General features: G+C 43.2%; 1 protein-coding gene across 12 annotated transcripts in view; it reads left to right on the top strand.

The window, feature by feature from the left end:
* The window catches only part of LOC112256772 (fermitin family homolog 2), an 80379-nt gene that overhangs the window by 37070 nt on the left and 21872 nt on the right, over positions 1-21437 (top strand). For 7 of the 12 annotated variants that reach the window (XM_024430259.2, XM_042325348.1, XM_024430265.2 and 4 more), the window contains 7 exons: positions 1012-1143; positions 4693-4725; positions 6346-6571; positions 6748-6850; positions 7160-7267; positions 17258-17392; positions 18050-18099. In XM_024430259.2, coding sequence (XP_024286027.1) covers positions 1012-1143; positions 4693-4725; positions 6346-6571; positions 6748-6850; positions 7160-7267; positions 17258-17392; positions 18050-18099 — 787 coding nt within the window. The remainder of the gene's footprint in view (positions 1-1011; positions 1144-4692; positions 4726-6345; positions 6572-6747; positions 6851-7159; positions 7268-17257; positions 17393-18049; positions 18100-21437) is intronic. The other 5 variants (XM_024430267.2, XM_024430269.2, XM_024430268.2 and 2 more) reach the window with 3 other exon arrangements.

Genomic DNA, 21437 nt, shown 5'->3' with positions numbered 1-21437 from the left:
CATCACCTTGTAAAGAGTCCATGTTACCGCGGAAACGGACTCAACCGCACGAATGCCCGGCTGTCCCGTCTTCAGTCAGGTTCCTGTGGAACAAACAACTCAAAACCCCCCCAAATGATTTATTATTCATTTAACTGTTATTTTATGTTCATGATGGTCTTCATCCATAATCGGTTACACAATTATTTGCTAATTGTGCCAGCTCTATGTACGTGTGCAGTTAGTCGACTACACATCCCCACCCGTCTTGTTTGGGGAAGGTTAAGGGGGGTGTTGGAGTCCTCCCCTTGTGCACAGCTCTCTCTGATCTCTCCAACTCGCTCTCTTTCTATCTCTGTCTTTCTCATGTTGTCTTTGTGCTGGGTTTGCCTACCTCCTATTCTAATTCTTTAAGTCAACGGCGTGGTTCATGTGAGGCCTGGAGTTGAAAGACTCCTACCTGCTATCTGTAAACCAGGGCAGTGACACCATCACATCAGGTATGACCAATGTAAACAGGATGTACCTGAGCTCAATTTCAAGTCTCATAGCAAAGGGTCTGAATATGTATGTAAATAAGGTATTTCTGTAACAAAATGTGGAACAAGTTAAGGGGTCTGAATACCTTTCGAATGCACTGTATGTATAGGGGTAAGGTGACTAGGCATCAGGATGTATGATCAACAGAGTAGCAGCAGCGTATATGATGATTGTATCTGGCTGGGTGTGTGTGTGTGTGTGTGTGTGTATAGAGTCAGCATACGTGTATCTGCATATTGTGTGTATGAGCAATTTTAGTGTGTTGGTGTCAGAGTGCGTAAGTGTGTAGGGCCCTTTGCTTGTGCATCGAGACATAAGAATTAAAATACAGGGCTCAACTGTCTGTGTAGTCATGTTAGGTATTTATCAGTCTTATGGCATGGGGATAAGCTGTTCTGGAGCCTGTAGGTGTCAGACTTGAAGCACCGGGACACTGTGTTTTGGATTTCTTGTAACTCGTCTCTGTTTCTCTCTCGGCGTCTCCCTCTCTAGACATCCGTCATCCAGAGGAGGCGTCTCTGCTGCGTAAGCCCCGCGACCCCAAGAAGAAGAAGAAAAAGCTGGAGGAGGCTGAGGAGGCGGCTCTGGAGCTGGAGGGGCCACTGCTCACCCCTGGATCAGGTAGTAAGTTTCACTCATTTACCTCAAACACACAATGCCTACCCTGAACCCCATCTCCAACAGCCTTCTACTCCATAGTATCCTACTGGCTGGGCCTATGGATGCTAACCCAGTTGGCATATGCTTTCTAGCCTGTGGATACTGTCTAAACACTATCCCTGTTAGCGGTTTGCAGCTGGGCTAATCTATGTCTTTAACACAGGCCTGGGTCTGTGGCTCTCGCGTGCTGCTCTGATGAAAAATTAATAATATAAGGGATGCAACTGTACCAGGGACCTTACCTTAATTGGAGGAAAATCCTTTCATTATACTACCATGAAAGGCCTGTGTAAATCTGGAGAATTCTGGTTACACTTCCACTCCTGGAATGTCCACGATGGAATCAAGTCTTCACAGTCCAATAACCGGTTGAATAGCATCCTTTGTCTTGGAGAATCTATCCCACTACCTATAACCACCCATAGGGTTTTAAAAACAGTCGACAACAAAATGAGTTTTTTTTTTTTTTTTGTATTATCTGCCTAAATAAGACTGAGTTTGAGGAGTAAGGGTATGATTTGCAGACTCTGGGTTCCTTACTCCTTGGCAGGGAGGGAGTGAATGGTTGGGATTCCTTGCATAGTTGGTCAGCCTGCCATTTTAAACTCAAACCAGGCTGCAGAGCAATAGCTACACGTGGCCACTCCTCCTCCCGCCTGCTAGCCCTGTCAGTGAATTTGCTCCAGTGATGTGAGGAAGGAGGAGGAACATGGTGCTGTGCTGTGGTATCTATGCAGTGTTAGCCAGCGTTGATAATGCTAAGGCAGTGTGAATGGGCCTCCATTGTCCCAGCCCTGCCCCTGTATCTACTTGGCCCACCATCCCAAACATGCATACACAGCCTGTAGGCTCAAGGAGGGTGTGAGAAAAGGGGACAGAAGGGGTGAGAGTGGCAGGAGAGGGGGGTAAAAAGTGAAGGGGGGAGACGGGACATTAAGCCAACAACCTCTGACTCTTGGCTGTCTCTCTCCAATGCTTTATGTCCATTCTATGCTTGTGGATTCCCATTGCCATTTGACTCCATGGGTGATCCTGTGAAATAGTCTTACTTTTTATGAGTATTAGAATAAAAGCAGAGTTTCCCTAATTCCTTGAGTTACACCTTTTATTTATATTATATAGTTGAAGTCGGAAGTTTACACACACCTTAGCCAAAAACATTTTAAACTCAGTTTTTCACAATTCCTGACATTTAATCCTAGTAAAAATGCCCTGTCTTAGGTCAGTTAGGATCACTTTATTTTAAGAAAGTGAAATGCTTTTTTTGTGTATTTAATATAATCTCAAATTGATCAGATTCATTAATGTTGTAAACGACTGTTGTAGCTGGAAACGGCCTTTGAAAACTTTATTTTTTAATGGAATAGCAACATAGGCGTACAGAGGTCCATTATCAGCAACCATCACTCCTGTGTTCCAATGGCACGTTGTTAGCTAATTCAAGTTGATCATTTTAAAATGATAATTGATCATTAGAAAGCCCTTTTGCAATTATGTTAGCACAGATGAAAACTGTAGTTCTGATTTGAAGAAGTAATTCAACTGGCCTTCTTTAGACTCGTTGAGTATCTGGAGCATCAGCATTTGTGGGTTCGATTACAGGCTCAAAATGGCCGGAAACAAATAACTTTCTTCTGAAACTCATCAGTCTATTCTTGTTCTGAGAAATGAAGGCTATTCCATGTGAGAATATGCCAAGAAACTGAAGATCTCGTACAACGCTGTGTACTACTCCCTTCACAGAACAGTGCAAACGGGCTCTAACCAGAATAGAAAGAGGAGTGGCTAATGTGAACAGTGAAGAGGTGTCTCCGGGATGCTGGCGTTCTAGGCAGAGGGCCTCTGTCCAGTGTCTGTTATTTTGCCCATCTAAATCTTTTATTTTTATTGGCCAGTCTGAGAGAGGTAGTCTTTCTTTGAAACTCTGCCTATAAGGCCAGCATTCTGGAGTCGCCTCTTCACTGTTGACGTTGAGACTGGTGTTTTGCAGGTACTATTTAATGAAGCTGCCAGTTTCTCAAACTAGACTCAAACTAGCAAGAGGACAAGTACATTATCTTGTCCTCTTGCTCAGTTGTACACCGGGGTCTGCCATTCCTCTTTCTATTCTGCTTAGAGCCAGTTTGCACTGATCGGTGAAGGGAGTAGTACACAGCGCTGTATGAGATCTTCATTTTCTTGGCAATGCACTGTTTCTGATAAATTTGATGTTATTTTAATGGACAAAAAATGTGGTGTTCTTTCAAAAACAAGGACATTTCTATGTGACCCCATTCTTTTGAACGTGTGTGTGTCTGGTATTGCCCCAAATATCACCACACAGATCAATAGGATATCAATGTTAGTAGTTCGCCAGGGGTTTCTAAAATGAATTTGGCCGAGCCAAAACTCTATGCAAAGAGTCAAAATTGCTTTAGGATAAAAAAGACTTTCAGAAAAACGAGTGCGCGCACACCTCCCCCCAGCTCAGATGGTAGGAGTGAGTAAATGTTTAATGTGCAGTGTTTCATGGCCGAGCTGCTGGGAGTTAATTTCTGACTGTTGTGTTGCTTCCCCTCTGGAAGGGCTGTGGCTGCCTGATGGGAATCACAAGGCCCAGGCCTACGATGCAATATATATATACATACACACACACACGCGCGCACACAGCCTCTTCCTTACACTTGATGCTATCTGTATGGTGCTCAGCCACTGCCTCTCCCTACAGTCCTGCCCATTCCACCCATACTGAAGGAGGCCCTCTGTTGCCTCTGACCTTGACCTGATAACTCCTTATCAACACACTCACTGGACCACAGAGGAAACCGGGTGAAGGGGCAATACTGCGGTCAAGATCAGCTGGCAAGATTTGACTTCAGAAGTTCACCCTTGACCAAGCAGGATGTTTTGGGTTGATCCAGATCGTGTTTAGAACGAGTCAGTTCTGACTCTAAAACCACAACCCATCTCCACCCACATGTCTATGGTGTCACTGGAAAATCCCAGACCCCCCCACACATTCCATTAACAGAAACATGAATGTTGTTACTATCCATACTACTAACAGTTGACTATGACCCAGAACTAGGACTAAGACCATGCTTGCTGCTCCTCTGCCATGGGGTCTGCTACTCTGCTGTTCCTTTCAGATGATCAGCTCTACAATATTGTCATCATGTAAAGTTATGTCCAGGACTTCAATTTCAGTAGGTGTGTTATGTAGCACTGGGTCATTCCAATGAACACCCTGCCCTGCCTGGCTTTTCAATTGGAAATTTGATAGGAACTGTCCATGGTTTGCCATACCACTTTCCTTTCTCCTCTGCTCTGAGGGGGCAACGGGATCTAATCTAGGGCTGGTTAGATTGGCATACTGGCAGTGCCAGTAACTCCTACTCTCTACTTTTTCTTCCTTTTTCCTCTTGTCTTTCAAATATCTCTTGTTTTAATATCTCTTTTAATCTGTCCTCTTGTTTTTGTTCCTTTTCCTCTGCTTTCCTTCCCTTCCTCCTTTTTCCTCTTTTCCCACTCCAGCCTCTGAGATCATTTACATTGGTCCGGTCAAAGGTAAGGTCTTCTGTCTGCTTTCTCCCCTTCCTCACGGCCTCCCGTTTCCCTTACCCCCCCCCTCACCCCTCAGCTGGAGTGATGGTCTGGTCACCTGACAAGGCTGTATCCATAGGAAGCCAGCTGCTGCCCTTGTCACCTGACTGAGGAAATAAGCTGACTCTGGTTACAAGATAGGCTTTGCCTCACTCCAACAGAACCAAGCTCACTAAAACCAGCTTTGCTCACTATGTGTTTGTTTTGCTAGAAATCTGTTCACGGTTTGCTCAGCAGGTACCAGGAAGAGTGAAATAAAACGATTAAGTGGTTAGAAGAAGAATGGTATGTCCACAACAATACATTCACCCAATTTCAAATGGACCAACCCCATCCCAAATCCATACAGAAGCCATGTGTAGAAACATACACTTTTATATGGTGACAAAGCACTGGGTGGTCTACCCCTCCAGACCTTAGCAGTCCCCAGTGAAGGGGGGTGAAGGATTAGGAAATGTTAACATAGTTGGTGCCCTGCAGCCCATTTGCACTGTCCCACTGAAAGTCAACGGCTGGGAGTAACCACTTTGGCCTGACAGTATATACTCTTATCAGCTTTCCCTAGATGTTTAGGATTCCTCCTGTGACCGTATGGGAGAGCAGCGCTCTAGCTGACCTGCCTTGCCTCCCTCCCTGCATTTGAGTCAACCTTTATAGAGCCTTCTAGAAACTCTTGCTGTTCTCATTACTTTGACTGTATTAGACACACACAGGCCATTTCTTGTTGAGATTGTGGTTAGTGGTTTGGCATGCTTGCTTTTCAGGCCAACGGGGCTTGGTCAGTGTGGGCTGTTACTACAGGCTAGCCAACAGGAAGTGTCATGGTTTCACATTGGTTATTTATGTCTTAGGTCAATTATCAATGGCTTAAATCTGAATAGAACTCTATTTTTTCATACACACACACACACACACACACACACACACACACAACTCTTTATACATGAGCACTTCTCCTCCAGCCAAGGGAGACCAATCTCTCCCTCCAAACGCACATCCACCGTTTTCCCCTAAATGGAACACAAACAAATCAGAGAGATGCTAGCTTTAACACTTTCGTGTAACACCCTCCACTGCCCCTCTCATATGTTGCTGGTTGTGCTGTATAGTTTGCTCTGCACCTCTCAGGTTGTGGACCATGTGATCATGATCGTATGAACCATGTGCATGATAAAGCGCATCAACAGCATTGGCAGGGCATCAAGCACCGGTCGGATTGGTGGTGCTACCAACCACAGGCTGCAAGTGTGTTGTGGAACAATGTTCACTTTTTTTTTTTTTTTGGAGTCACTTGTGCTTTGCGCTACACTCACACGTTCAGTACCTTCTGTTGCAGGGGACTGTATTGTGACTGTTTTATCATATTCAGTGTTTTGCAGGTATGGTACTTGTGATATGTGTCTGTCTTGGTGGATGTCACTTACACAATTGGGATCAATTTCAATTTAGGAAGTGAATTGAAATTCCAATCTAAGAATTGAAAATAAAAATGTAATTGGAATTTCAATCACTCTCCAACTGAAATGGAATTGAGCCCAACATTCCTCAGTCTAACCCAGGGTACAAAACGTGTTTGGTTTGCAGGAAGCATCTACTCCAGTCCAGGCCTGTACAGTAAGACCATGACCCCCACTTATGACTCCAGAGACGGCAGCCCCCTGTCCCCCACCACCGCCTGGTTCGGAGATAGCCCCCTTTCTGAGGGCAATCCCAGCATCCTTGCTGTCAGCCAGCCAATATCCTCGCCCGATATCCTGGCTAAACTCTACAAGTCCCAGTCCCTCCTGGACAAGGCCAAGATCAACCAGGGGTGAGTCGCCCTAATAATAACCATCTAGCACCAGTCTTGTCTGCTGTAGTGCAACTGGCCCCTGTTTCACAACTTTATTAAAACTGAGGTCATTCTGTTTGTGGAACGTTCTTTCAGAAGTGTGACAGTCACTGTTCTGTCAAGTATGGTGTGTTTTATTTCTTGTGTGTGTGAAGGTGGCTGGACTCGTCCAGGTCTCTGATGGAGCAGGATGTCAAGGAGAACGAGGTGCTCCTCCTGCGGTTTAAATACCACAGCTTCTTTGACCTCAACCCCAAGGTACAGTACATGGACTTGTTTTTCCATCAGATGAGACTTTAGGGTTTCTCTAAACTTTTATTGCGTTTCTCTGAATTGTGTAACCGCTTACACACCACAAGCAAAATAGGCACACACCCACACACACCCCACCAGCCTACATCTACATCTACATCTGCAGCTGGCAGATGGGGGGCGTAGAGTGGAGAGGAAGTACCCCTCTGGGCCGTCCTGTTTTCTCAGCTGGAATGTCTCTGAGTGATGTGTGTGGGTCTATGCTATGTACTTGTGAAGAGGCAGGCTTAGTGCTATGTTGTCTCCCCCCTGCAGTACGATGCCATCCGGGTGAACCAGCTCTATGAGCAGGCCAAGTGGGCCATCCTGCTTGAGGAAATAGAGTGCACTGAGGAGGAGATGATGATGTTCGCCGCTCTGCAGGTGAGATGTGTGTGTGTGTGTGCGCCTATGTGCGTGCGCGTCATGTTAATTGGCCTGGTTGAGGACTGCTTACTAAGCCCTCCAGTAGTTATCTTCTCTATGGGCTTACTGCCCGTTGAACAGAACATGGCAGAACAACTAATGAATTGAATGGGTGTGTTGCCCAGGGGTTAGACTTGGATGTGGTGGGTGTCTGGTCTGCTTCGGTACTCAGAAACATGGTTCAGCAAATCCACCACTTTTCAACCTCGTTTTCATTATCTCCGGCACAATACCAGTCTACATATGTGAAAAAGCTACATTTGAAGAAAAAAAGTGATTTTAAAACACTGATTCACAGTGATGTGGGGAGAGAAAATACCCTCCCCCTGGCTAGAAACTCTTTGCAGGTTTTGAAAATCTGTTTTTCTTACTTTTAATCCTACCATGTGATGTCACAGAGAAGCATTTTTTTAGGACATTTCTTATCTTTTTAGCACATACAGAACCGGTCAAAAGTTAGGACACCTACTCATTCCAGGGTTTTTCATTATTTTCACTATTTTCTATGTTGTAGGATAATAGTGAAGACATCAAAACTATGAAATGACACATATGGAATTATGTAGTAACCCAAAAAGTGTTAAACAAATCAAAATATACTTGAGTCTTTGATGTAGCAACCCTTTGCTTTGATAACAGTTCTTGGCATTCTCTCAACCAGCTTCATGAGGTAGTCACCTGGAATGCATTTCAATTAACAGGTGTGCCTTGTTAAAAGTACATTTGTGGAATTTCTTTCCTTAATGTGTTTGAGCTTGTCAGTTGTGTTGTGACAAGGTAGGGGTGGTATACAGACGGTAAAAGACCAAGTCCATATTATGGCAATAACAGCGCAAATAAGCAAAGATACACGACAGTCCATTACTTTAAGACATGAAGATCAGTCGATGAAGAATATAAAATTATATTTTGATTTAATACTTTTTTTTGATTACAACATGATTCCATGTGTGTTATTTCATAGTTTTGATGTCTTCACTATTATTCTACAATGTAGAAAATAGTGAAAATAAATAAAAACTCTTGAATGAATAGGCGTGTCCATCCTTTTGACTGGTATTATATATAGACACTTGTTTGGTGCTGGCAATAATGAATAGGAGGTTGAAAAGTGGCACAATTGCCCTTTTAACTGTATGCAATATTGTATGCTTGCATGGAACAACTGCAATGAAACCGAATTGATCCTGTCTTTGACGCCTGGGCGCTAGCCCCTTGCTATTTCCGACCCTTGTAAAGCCTGAGTGACAGGACCTGGGGGCGCCAGCGTGTCCTCACCCCAACGGGTAATTATAGAGTAACCACAGCTACTAGTGCTGAGCGATTTAGTGCTTTTTGAGGTACGTTCGGTTTCGGGTTCAGTTATTAAAAAATAAACACGGTTTTCAGGTTTTGATACATTTTTATATGAAATGTGTGTTGATTGCTGTAACAACACAGAATGAAACAATTAATAAAAGTCCCATGATGGTAGTGACTGCCCATTACTGCTTATCTCTTATTGACCATTTATTTACATTATTTTAATAAAATGTCTGTGTATATAACATTATTATTTCATTCCAAGTCATCTCATCTCTATAGAGCTGCTGCCTACTGTATGCTGTCTGATAAAAATCACTATTTTAGTAGTTATTCAATGTAAATAAGGCATACTTTTGACTGCTGAACACTAGCTATCATTCACTTAGATCATGTATTTTCAGGTAGAGATACCGTGTGAGGCAACTGCTCTCTACCCTGCATTTATCTCTTTTCTCAACCTCTGTGTCTGCCCCACGCTATCCTAACATAGCAGGCGTAAAAGAAATGCACAGACTGGACAAATAGGTGCACAGTGGATTATGGTTGTTGTCAGTGGCGATTTTAGCATGCAAATCTTGGTGGGGCAAAGCTGTCCCAACATCTTACCACTGCTACACCTGGCTATCAGCTGAGCCTTGTCTGGCAGCAAAACGGTTCATTCAGCCTCATTTAATGCCTTAAAAAAAGCTGATATGGCTGACTTGCTTAACCCTTGTGTTGATCTTAGGGGTCAAAAATGACCCGACAGTATGTTTAACAGCAGAGAGAACCCCCTAAATGACATTTTTTTCAACTTGAAATTTGATGACTTTTCCTAGAGTGACCACAAATTAGAAAAAGTGAAACATCGCCTTTGTTCATATTTCCATGAAAGCTGTAAAACACCAGCGTACAAAGATTGTCTTAGGGTCATTTTTGACCTGGCAGTTATAAAATCATTTACACATTTTAAAGACACACCCACACAATATGAGCAATTGAGATTGTGTGCTACTGATTGAAATCAGACAACTTTATTGTGCATGTGCAGCATCTCCCCTCCACGACCCCACACATGACTCAAGTTCACAGACAAAATAAACATTTCAGCCAAAATAAACATTTCTTGAAAGCATTGCTTACTAATGGGGAATGCAGTCAGAGGCTATAAAGGTACTGCAGATGACAGTCCCTCCAGTTTTCTCTTTGCTGACGCCATGAGTGCACGTTTCAGTGCCCAACAGGTCGTAGATCTGATTTTTTTCAGATGTCCAGGAGGAACAAATGAACAATTATTTAGTAGAGGATGAGGTGTCTGCAGAAGAAGATGGGGAAGAATACAACCCAAAGCACGATGCATCATCTTCAGATGAAGAAGAATACAACCCAAAGCACGGTGCATCGTCTTCAGATGAAGAATACAACCCAGAGCACGATGCATCATCTACAGATGAAGAAGAATACAACCCAGAGCACGATGCATCGTCTTCAGATGAAGAAGAATACAACCCAGAGCACGATGCATCATCTTCAGATGAAGAAGTCCCCCAAGCTGAAAGAGACATTTTGGTCAAAGAAGAGCAAAATAACATGGTCCTTGTCACCATATGACCACCAGGGTAGGATGGCAGCACAGAATGTCATAAGGACGACCCCAGGGCCCACAAGACATGCAGTTGTTCATCACATCTGAAGATGACAAATTTGGAGGGTTTCTGTAAATATGGAGACAACTGGAAAAGGACGGATGAGATTGACCTGCATGCCTACATAGGGCTGCTAATTTTAGCGGGCGTGTGTAGGTCCCGGGGCGAGGCTACATGTAGTCTCTGGGATGCAGAGAGGGGAAGGGAGATTTTCCGTGCCACAGTGCCAATGAAAGTCTTTCACACTTTCTCAAGAATGCTACGATTTGATAATCGTGAGTCAAGACTTAACAATTATGACAGGTTTTGTAATAAAAAGAGTGGTGTCCACTGATTTTAAATGCAGTCTTTATGCATTGTGAACAGGGAAAATCGAGATATTCCTAAAGTTTCATGAATAACAGGTTGTTTCTTCATGCAAAATAGATTTGTGGTTTAAAATTCAATTAAGCTGCTTTATTTTAGGGGTTTTTATCCTTAGGACAAGGGGAGTATACAGAATGTTAAGACTACATAAGGGTTTTAAACAAATGTGGTTTCTACTGACAATTGAGATGTACAAACTATGGCATAAGGGGACGACAAGCGGATAAGAGTCTATCCGTAATTTCGATGAAGACAATGAGAGATCTAGGACGGACGTAGTCAATAACTGTTTGTTCAGCACACTTGAAATGTACAGCGACAGAATTCAAAACATTGGTCGTTTTTAGTGTTCTCCCTGTACACCAAGTCAGAACAGTCGGATAAAGAAAGGGGGCATAATAAGCAGATAATGAAAGCTCTTACAAGATTCGATGATTGATTGATTACATTTCTCAAAAACAGGTTATAGGCTACATGTGCACCACTAAGTCAAAATAGTAGGTGAAATTAAGGGTCAGGCACAACCTACTAACAGCTTACTAAATCATGATGACGTCAGTGATCTTCAGGTCGTAGATCTAGAAAGAGGCCCGAGTTCCCGATTTTACAATTCAGAGTTAGATGAAAGTTCAAAACGCATTTCCCCAGTTGTAGCTCAATTTTCCTGAGTTCCCAGTTGTCCTGAACTCAGCCACTGATTCCTTTACTCATTTGTTAAATTTGTGATTTCCAACTTGTTGTCCAATGGCCGATGAGCACCGATGCGTTTCATCTATAATTTATCTTCATATGACAAGGATTAAAAATGATTTTCCAGTTTACTTGATTCATGACTGCTAGCTAAGATTTTGAAAGTGTGATGTTGACATGATTAGTCCACACAAAGCTACTGTAGAGAATGTGATTTGACATAATTTTCTGTGGCCAATGACCTTGGCCTTCTTGGATGGGCACTTCTAATATAACTCTATGGCGGCACCCAATGGGCTTCCTTTAGACTTGGTGGTGACATTGTGTCCCCATGAGTGACAGAACACTGAGCCAATCATGGTGACGCGCTCTGTATTTTCTGCTATCTTGCCCCACCACAGAAAGCACTGAGCTAGGCTGAAACGCCTGCGTTTTGGAGCTGCCTTACTCAAGAAAACAAAACGAGTCCATGTTTGTATGCTGCTTTATTTAACTCAATTACAGTGCCTTGCGAAAGTATTCGGCCCCCTTGAACTTTGCGACCTTTTGCCACATTTCAGGCTTCAAACATAAAGATATAAAACTGTATTTTTTTGTGAAGAATCAACAACAAGTGGGACACAATCATGAAGTGGAATGACATTTATTGGATATTTCAAACTTTTTTAACAAATCAAAAACTGAAAAATTGGGCATGCAAAATTATTCAGCCCCTTTACTTTCAGTGCAGCAAACTCTCTCCTGAAGTTCAGTGAGGATCTCTGAATGATCCAATGTTGACCTGAATGACGAATGATGATAAATACAATCCACCTGTGTGTAATCAAGTCTCCGTATAAATGCACCTGCACTGTGATAGTCTCAGAGGTCCGTTAAAAGCGCAGAGAGCATCATGAAGAACAAGGAACACACCAGGCAGGTCCGATATACTGTTGTGAAGAAGTTTAAAGCCGGATTTGGATACAAAGAGATTTCCCAAGCTTTAAACATCCCAAGGAGCACTGTGCAAGCGATAATATTGAAATGGAAGGAGTATCAGACCACTGCAAATCTACCAAGACCTGGCCGTCCCTTTAAACGTTCAGCTCATACAAGGAGAAGACTGATCAGAGATGCAGCCAAGAGGCCCATGATCACTCTGGATGAACTGCAGAGATCTACAGCTGAGGTGGGAGACTGTCCATAGGACAACAATCAGTCGTATATTGCACAAATCTGGCCTTTATGGAAGTGGCAAGAAGAAAGCCATTTCTTAAAGATATCCATAAAAAGTGTCGTTTAAAGTTTGCCACAAGCCACCAGGGAGACACACCAAACATGTGGAAGAAGGTGCACTGGTCAGATGAAACCAAAATTGAACTTTTTGGCAACAATGCAAAACGTTATGTTTGGCGTAAAAGCAACACAGCTCATCACCCTGAACACACCATCCCCACTGTCAAACATGGTGGTGGCAGCATCATGGTTTGGGCCTGCTTTTCTTCAGCAGGGACAGGGAAGATGGTTAAAATTGATGGGAAGATGGATGGAGCCAAATACAGGACCATTCTGGAAGAACCTGATGGAGTCTGCAAAAGACCTGAGACTGGGATGGAGATTTGTCTTCCAACAAGACAATGATCCAAAACATAAAGCAAAATCTACAATGGAATGGTTCAAAAATAAACATATCCAGGTGTTAGAATGGCCAGGTCAAAGTCCAGACCTGAATCCAATCGAGAATCTGTGGAAAGAATTGAAAACTGCTGTTCACAAATGCTCTCCATCCAACCTCACTGAGCTCGAGCTGTTTTGCAAGGAGGAATGGGAAAACATTTCAGTCTCTCGATGTGCAAAACTGATAGAGACATACCCCAAGCGACTAACAGCTGTAATCGCAGCAAAAGGTGGCGTTACAAAGTATTAACTTAAGGGGGCTGAATAATTTTGCACGCCCAATTTTTCAGTTTTTGATTTGTTAAAAAAGTTTGAAATATCCAATAAATGTCGTTCCACTTCATGATTGTGTCCCACTTGTTGATTCTTCACAAAAAAATAGTTTTATATCTTTATGTTTGAAGCCTGAAATGTGGCAAAAGGTCGCAAAGTTCAAGGGGGCCGAATACTTTCGCAAGGCACTGTGTATACGCTAACGTTCAAAAGTTTGGTCACTTAGAAATGTCCTTATTTTTGAAAGAAAAGCACATTTTTTTTGTCCATTAAAATAACATAACATTTGTCAGAAATACAATGTAGACATTGCTAATGTTGTAAATGACTATTGTAGCCGGAAAAGGCACTTATATATATGTGTGTGTATATGTGTGTGTATATGTGTGTATGTATATGTGTGTATGTATATGTGTGTATGTATATGTGTGTATGTATATGTGTGTATGTATATGTGTGTATGTATATGTGTGTATGTATATGTGTGTATGTATATGTGTGTGTGTGTGTGTGTGTGTGTGTGTGTGTGTGTGTGTGTATGTATATATGTGTAAGTTATGGAATATCTACAGAGGCCCATTATCAGCAACCAGCACTCCTGTATTCCAATGGCATGTTAGCTAATCCAAGGTTATCATTTTCAAAGTGATCATTAGAAAACCCTTTTGCAATTGTTAGCACAGCTGAAAATTGTTGTGCTGATTTTAAAGAAGCAATAAAACTAGCCTTTAGTCTAGTTGAGTATCTGGAGCATCAGCATTTGTGGGTTTGATTACAGGCGCAAAATGGCCAGAAACGAGTAACTTTCTTCTGAAACTCGTCAGTCTATTTTTGTTCTGAGAAATGAAGGCTATTCCATGCGAGACAATTACAGAAACTGAAGATCTCATACAATGCTGTGTACTACTCCCTTCACAGAACAATGCAAACTGGCTCTAACCAGAATAGAAAGTGGGAGGCCCTGGTGCACAAATGAGCAAGAGGACAAGTACATTAGTGTCTAGTTTGAGAAACAGATGCCTCACGTCCTCAACTGGCAGCTTCGTTAAATAGTACCTGCAAAACACCAGTCTCAACATCAACAGTGAAGAGGGGACTCCGGGATGCTAGCCTTCTAGGCAGAGTTGCAAAGAAAAAGCCATATCTCAGGCTGGCCAATAAAATAAAAAAAGATTAAGATGGGCAAAAGAACAGACACTGGACAGAGGAACTCTGCCTAGAAGGCCAGCATCCTCTTCACTATTGACGTTGAGACTGTTTTGCAGTTACTAAAAAATGACCAGTTTGCTGGTCATTGTAGTTAGTTTAGCACAGAAAATGTGGTATTGGCCTGTTGGAAACTACAACTCCCTTCTACATCACACAGTTCGGGCTTGATCTGATTTATCTTTTAGAGAAAAAAACAATCAAATGGAATTGAAATAATTGATCCGACATCGGTGAATGAGTTGTTTTAAAAACCAAACAATAACATACATTTTTAGTGCTGAGTAAATAATAAGGCTACTGGAGTCACCCCACAACTACCGGATGGAACACCCACTCCAACCGGACCTGTAGCCTCCTACACATTCCTCTATCCCCATTTACACTGAAAGCTGTTAACTACTATGCTACGTTTTCCAACAGGGGCCGAGACGTTTATTAATACACCATTGGTTGAGGGTTTAGTGTTTCGACCCCCCTGAGGAGATGCTGATCTGCAGTTTGTTTGGATTAACAGCTAGCCTGACTACCTGTCTGTTAGCACAGCTATCTCACTCTCTCTTGCTAAGTTAATGGTATCTGTTGGAGTCATGGCTAAGGTTTCCCTGAAGTCAGGCGGGAAGAGAAGGGGTGGGTTTATTACATTAAGTGGTCTGTGTCCAGGGAGCTGGCTGGCATTAGCAGGCTATCACCTGGATATGTCCGCTTGTCTAAGTATAGCGACTAGCCAGCCATGTCCAGCTCAGTAAACAGGCCTGTATTTGGAGTCCTGCCCATAGGGTGGAGAATAAAAGCACAGGGCATGGTCTGCAAATCAGCCTACTGCTCCCAATTCCAACTCTATACATACAACACACACACCAGTAAATCACATCCCAGAAACACAGTGTAGTGTGGGTGTCGGAGGTAGATGTATGGGGACATTCTCATTTGGGCAAAAGACTGTCCCCTCTCCTCCGTCACCCGGAAACCGATAAGTGGTTGAGTGTTGTGGCAATTTGTTAGTAGGTAAACAGGAGTGTCCTACCCTCTCGATAGCCACCTTTCATTGGGGATACTTAGGATAAACACAACTCATTTTTGGGGATTACTCTACACATTTATTTTGGGATCCACCCCCTGTAAACAATTTGTGTAATGACGTGCGAGTGGAGAATGACCGTCTCATTTCAAGCAAACAAATTTCCAACCACGTTCACTCTCCTCGATTAACTTTGACCTTTTTCAAAAGGAGGCAAGGGAGGCGAGAGGACGCAGGAGGTGAGCAAATCCAATTGAGAAAAGGCCATGGTGACATAGAGGGAGAAGCCTTTGTCCTACATTCTGAAACCCTAGCTGGCTATGGGCACTTCCGCCACAGGGTCCTGAAATATGCCTCTTTTCCTTTCCAGCCCCCTCTACCTCTCACCCCCACACCACCTCACTCCATCCCTCCCTCTAGGCAGCTGTTCATTCATATATCGAAAGGGACTAGTGGGAGGTGGGGTGGCTTGAAAGTATAAATACCGTTTGTCAACAAGTTGTATTGAGTGTTGGTGAGTCATAGGCTTCGTGCCACTGTGGGTGGATCAGGCCGTTCTGAGACTGACTCTCGTTTGTCCACATGATAATGCGTGAATGGCCAGGCAAGGTCAGGGACTCTCCCCAATATTACAAACAGGATTCTGAACAGACAAGATGGTATTTCCATTGTGAATCAGTGTATGCACGCAATGTCCCAAGTCTGCACTACTCACATGTGCTTCTATTAAAGACACATTTACAGTCACTGCTGAGATTGCAGCATCTTGACCCTCCCAACCATTTTCTCTACTAAATCAGACCCTTTCCTCCCAAAGCCACTCTGTCTCGACATGGTTGCTACACACTGTACACATACTTTGTTTTACAGTCATATTGTGGAGGTCAGGTCATCTGATGCAGCACTCCATTGCTCTCCTTGGTCAAATAGCCCGTAACACAGCCTGGAGGTGTGTTGTGTCATTGTCCTGTTGAGAAACAAATGATAGTTCCACTAAGCGCAAACCAGATGGGATGGTGTTTCACTGCAGAATGCTGTGATAGTCATGCTGGTTAAGTGTACCTTGAATTCTAAATAAATCAGACCGTGTCACCAGCAAAGCACCCCCACACCATAACACCACCTCCTCCATTCTTTATGGTGGGAAATACACATGCAAAGATCGTCCGTTCACCCACACCGCATCTCACACGTCTCACCCACACGGCGGCTGGGCCAAAAATCTTATTGCTCGTGTTTCTTGGCCTAAGCAAGTCTCTTCTTATTGGTGTCCTTTAGTATTGCTTTCTTTGCAGCAATTCGACCATAAAGGCCTGATTTAACACAATCTCAACACAGTTGAGATGTGTCTGTTACTTGAACTCTGAAGCATTTATTTGGGCTGCAATTTCTGAGGCAGGTATCTCTAATGAACATCCTCGGCAGCAGAGGTAAGTCTTGGTCTTCCATTCCTGTGGCGGTCCTCATGAGAGCCAGTTTCAGCATAGCGCTTGATGGTTTTTGCGACTGCACTTGGAAAAAAACTTTCAAAATTCTTAATCTTCCGGATTGACTGACCTACATGTCTTAAATGGACTGTTTCTCTTTGCTTATTTGAGCACTACAACTTTTGACCGGTAGTGTACATAGAAACAAAACCCAGTGGAGCAAAACAGAAAAGTGAATGCGTTTTTTCAATTTTTTTTTCTATTGCTGTTCTCAATATAAAACAGAATTTGATCATGTGGTATTGAAATGACATGTCACCTTCATGGCATATAAAGGACTGTAAGATAAACCTTAACCCCTTCTCTATTTGTCCCCCAGTACCACATCAACAAGCTGTCAATCATGTCGTCAGGAAACCACATGAACAACAGTGAGAAGGAGGTGGACGAGGTGGACGCTGCCCTGTCAGACCTGGAGATCACCCTGGAGGGAGGCAAGACCTCCAACACCCTGGTACTACACCTTACTGTCCTATACTAACCCTAACCCTGTCAGACCTGGAGATCACCCTGGAGGGAGGCAAGACCTCCAACACCCTGGTACTACACCTTACTGTCCTATACTAACCCTGTCAGACCTGGCGATCACCCTGGAGGGAGGCAAGACCTCCAACACCCTGGTACTACACCTTACTGTCCTATACTAGACCCTGGAGGGAGGCAGACCTCCAACACCCTGGTACTACACCTTACTGTCCTATACTAACCCTGTCAGACCTGGCGATCACCCTGGAGGGAGGCAAGACCTCCAACACCCTGGTACTACACCTTACTGTCCTATACTAACCCTAACCCTGTCAGACCTGGAGATCACCCTGGAGGGAGGAAAGGCCTACAACACCCTGGTACTACTTTAGTTCACTGAATGTTACTTTACTGCAATGCAAGAGACTTGTTCAGAAGGCTAAATACTGTAGTTGGTATCACATGTGGCTATTGTTAAACGTACCCCTCCCCAAATGACTGTAGTTTATACAGCTTATCTGAGGAAGTTAAAGCTTGATTACACAACTGTTCCTTTATATGCAATGCTGAAGTCATTGTTAGTTGTGCAGAATCCTGCCCTTCTCCTTTCATCAATAAACGTGTTTTGTTCTTCTCTTCTTCTCAGGGTGATATCACGTCCATTCCTGAACTGGCCGACTACGTCAAAGTCTTCAAGTAAGTTTAATAACTGCTTCTGCTGTAGAAGTTGTCTTTAATCACAGCTGTAGAATAAGTGTATCATCCTGAAAGCCTAATCTTAACTAAGGTTGCAAATTTCCAGGAACTTACAATTAAATTCCCTGATTTTCCCAAATCCCGGTTGGAGGATTCCCGGAATCTGGAGGGAATAAGCAGGAAATCCGGAATCCTCCAACCAGAAGTTCTTCAAAACCAGGGAATTTATTGAAATAATTTTGCAACCATAATCTAAACCATTAGGGACTAATTCAAAACTGACCTTAGGGGGATCACGTGACCCTTGAACGAGATGGCCGCATGAACTAAGAGCTCCGCAAAGGAGTTTCCAATTCTTAATCTTACCTCCACTTCAAGTTAACTCCTTTACCTTTAGTCAAAAAGTCATGGCGGCTACAAAAGGCGACATTACAGGTGACATTTTTACACGGACTCGAGCATTAGCCTCGGGAAAAGCCTCCAAGAAAAAGCTAGCGCCATTAGCCAGGAGCAAGAGAACCCATCCCCCCCCAAGGCCCAACAAATGCCAACCTCGCACTCTGTCGAAGACATCCTTTCTGAGCTGAGATCCCAACGTACAGAGCTCAACATCAAATTAGATTGCATTAAGTCTCAGCTCAGTGTGATAAGGGGCTAGGGGTGACAACCCTGAAATGCTTTGCCTGACATCAACAATAAGATAAGCATCAACGCGGGGCGCCTGGATAAGGCAGAGGGGCGGATGCTATCCATGGAAAACACACTGACCGACACCATGGAAACAATAGCATATGCTAAAAAGAAAATGGAGCATCTGGAAGAGAAAACAGAGGACCTGGACAACAGGGGGCGAAGGAATAATTGTGTTCTATTAAATCTGGGTGAAAAGAACAGGGAACATGCCACTGATCCATAAGACTAACTCCCCGAGTGGCTCCACCTGTCCACTGACAGGCCCATAGAACTCGAGAGAGCTAACTGAGCACTGAGGCCCCCACCAGCAGCCAGACAACCACCGAGCCCAATCACTTACGTTTCCTGAGATTCACTGACAAGGAACGAGTGCTACAGGCGGCAAAAATCAACACCGTTAGTGGGAAATGCCAAACTCACTTTACACCAGGACCTGTCAGCTGGAATACGCCAAAAGCGCAGAGTGTTTGACGTGGTGAAGAAATACGCCATTGACGGAGGCATCTTTAGGGGATTCAAATACCCAAACGAGCTCAGGATTCTTCAAGGAGCCCTGCGACACTTCAAATCTCCAGAAGAGGCTAAACGTGTTTTTGAAGAACAATCCTGGTCACTGAGAAATGGACCAATGACTAAAAGCGATTACTGTTATTAAGGTAAGACAACATATAGCCGCCATCCAAAGACCCACCTAACCCGCTAAATGTCATTAGAGCCGTCTAATTTGTATTTATTTTCTTTTAGCTGAGAGAGGGATAGGCTCTATAGCCTAACCTAGGTCTAGTAATGTTTCAGCCTACTTTTATTTCCCCTTTTTTAATTATTATTTGTAGGTATTATTTTCACATTGGCCTCCACCATTTATAGGCTGTCGATTACAATACATTTACAGACCTAATGGGAAGCTCAAATGTGTCAATTTTATGCCTATGGCCTTATCCTGTTGATATTACGTTTTAATAAAAATAAGCAACTTATCCTATAGATTCCTCTTAATGATTTGCCCCAACATTTCTGTTTCATTTGGTCCAAACGATTAGCCCTATGTCCTTCGGTGGAGGTATATGTAGGCTGGGCTATTGATTTTGTTTTCTCCCTCCTTTTTTTATGTGGTCTGGACGTTGTCACTTAATGTGGGGAGGAGAGGATGAGGCATTTCTTTGGTGGGGAGGGGGAGACGTGCGTTGCTAACTGTTCCTGGTTTTTATTTTTTATTTTTTTTGGAACACAGAATTGAGAGCGGGGAGGGTAATAGATCCAACGGGATATGTCGAGTTGTTTGGGAACTCTGCTAGGGTGTTCAGAGATTATTTTATGTGATCGCAGTTGTAACTATTATCCACCTTTACCCAGAGATGACTTGCACTAGAGTTCCATTACTGTTCGATGATGTTGACTAGTACCTTCCATCTATTGACATGGAACTGCCATGGTCTAGGACATGCAATAAATACTATGTGCTCTAAAAAAGGAAAAAGCAGACATTGCGCTATTACAAAAGACACACCTCTGTGATGCCAAACTCCAGAGCTTGGGTGGGACAGGTGTATTTCTCATCTTTCAAATCAAACCGTTGAGGTACAGCCATACTTATCCATAAGAATGTTCCATTCATAATTGACAAACATATCCGGAGTGGAGATTTATTTTGATAACAGGGTCACTGTATGGACAACCAATTACCATCTTAAACATATATGCCCCTAACACAGATACTCCTGCTTTCATGTCAAAAATGATAACCCTGTTCATTGAGCATTGTGTTTCCTTTGGAGTGCTGGCTGGAGATTTTAATTGTACCCTTAACCCAACCCTGGACAAAGCCTCTCAAGTCCCCACCACAAATCCTAGATATGCAAAGATGTTGAACTCTCTTACTAAAGAGATGGGACTGATAGATATCTGGAGAGAGACTAGCTCATCTATGGACATACTACTCTAATGTTCATTACACCTACTCCCGTATAGATTACATTTTTATCCCAAAGATTTTCATAAATTCAGCCATGTGTACAATCGGACCCATAGCACTTTCAGATCACGCCTTTGTCCACCTCCCCTTTGACCTCTGCAAAAACACTCCGAGGTCAAAGACCTAGAAATTCAACATCTCCATGTTATCAAACGAAGCGTTCCATACATTGGTAACTACATGGATAGACAACTACACACAAGACAACACTCTCCTGTTTCACCGGCCACAATGTGGGACACTGCCAAAGTCAAACTAAGAGGTCATCTAAATGCATATGCTTCCTCTAAGAAACAAGCAATGGAAGCACACAGGCTAGATCTTGAGAGGGAGCTGGAACGCTGTGAAAAAGTACATAAACAATCCCCAGACAGCACCTCCTGGAGTCAACTTAAAGCAGCCAAAGCCAAACTGAACTTGGACTATACTCAGAAGATATAAGTATTCTTTACTAAACAGAAATACCATGAGTATAGCAATAGGCCTAGTAGATTGCTTGCTTACCAATTAAAAAAATATGTCCGAGCGTACAATCATGGCTATCCGAACAGCAGAGGACGAGGTCACATATGACCAAAAAAAGAGATTTAACTTTTCATGATTTTTACTGCAAACTATATATTTCTGCATCTGTATGTTTTATCTCAGAACTCCATGCCTTCCTAGAGGGAAT

This window comes from Oncorhynchus tshawytscha, linkage group LG08 (genome assembly GCF_018296145.1).
Source record: "Oncorhynchus tshawytscha isolate Ot180627B linkage group LG08, Otsh_v2.0, whole genome shotgun sequence".
Lineage (NCBI taxonomy): Eukaryota > Metazoa > Chordata > Actinopteri > Salmoniformes > Salmonidae > Oncorhynchus > Oncorhynchus tshawytscha.
Note: the sequence above shows the minus strand (reverse complement) of the source record. Positions and strands in the feature narration are given on the sequence as shown.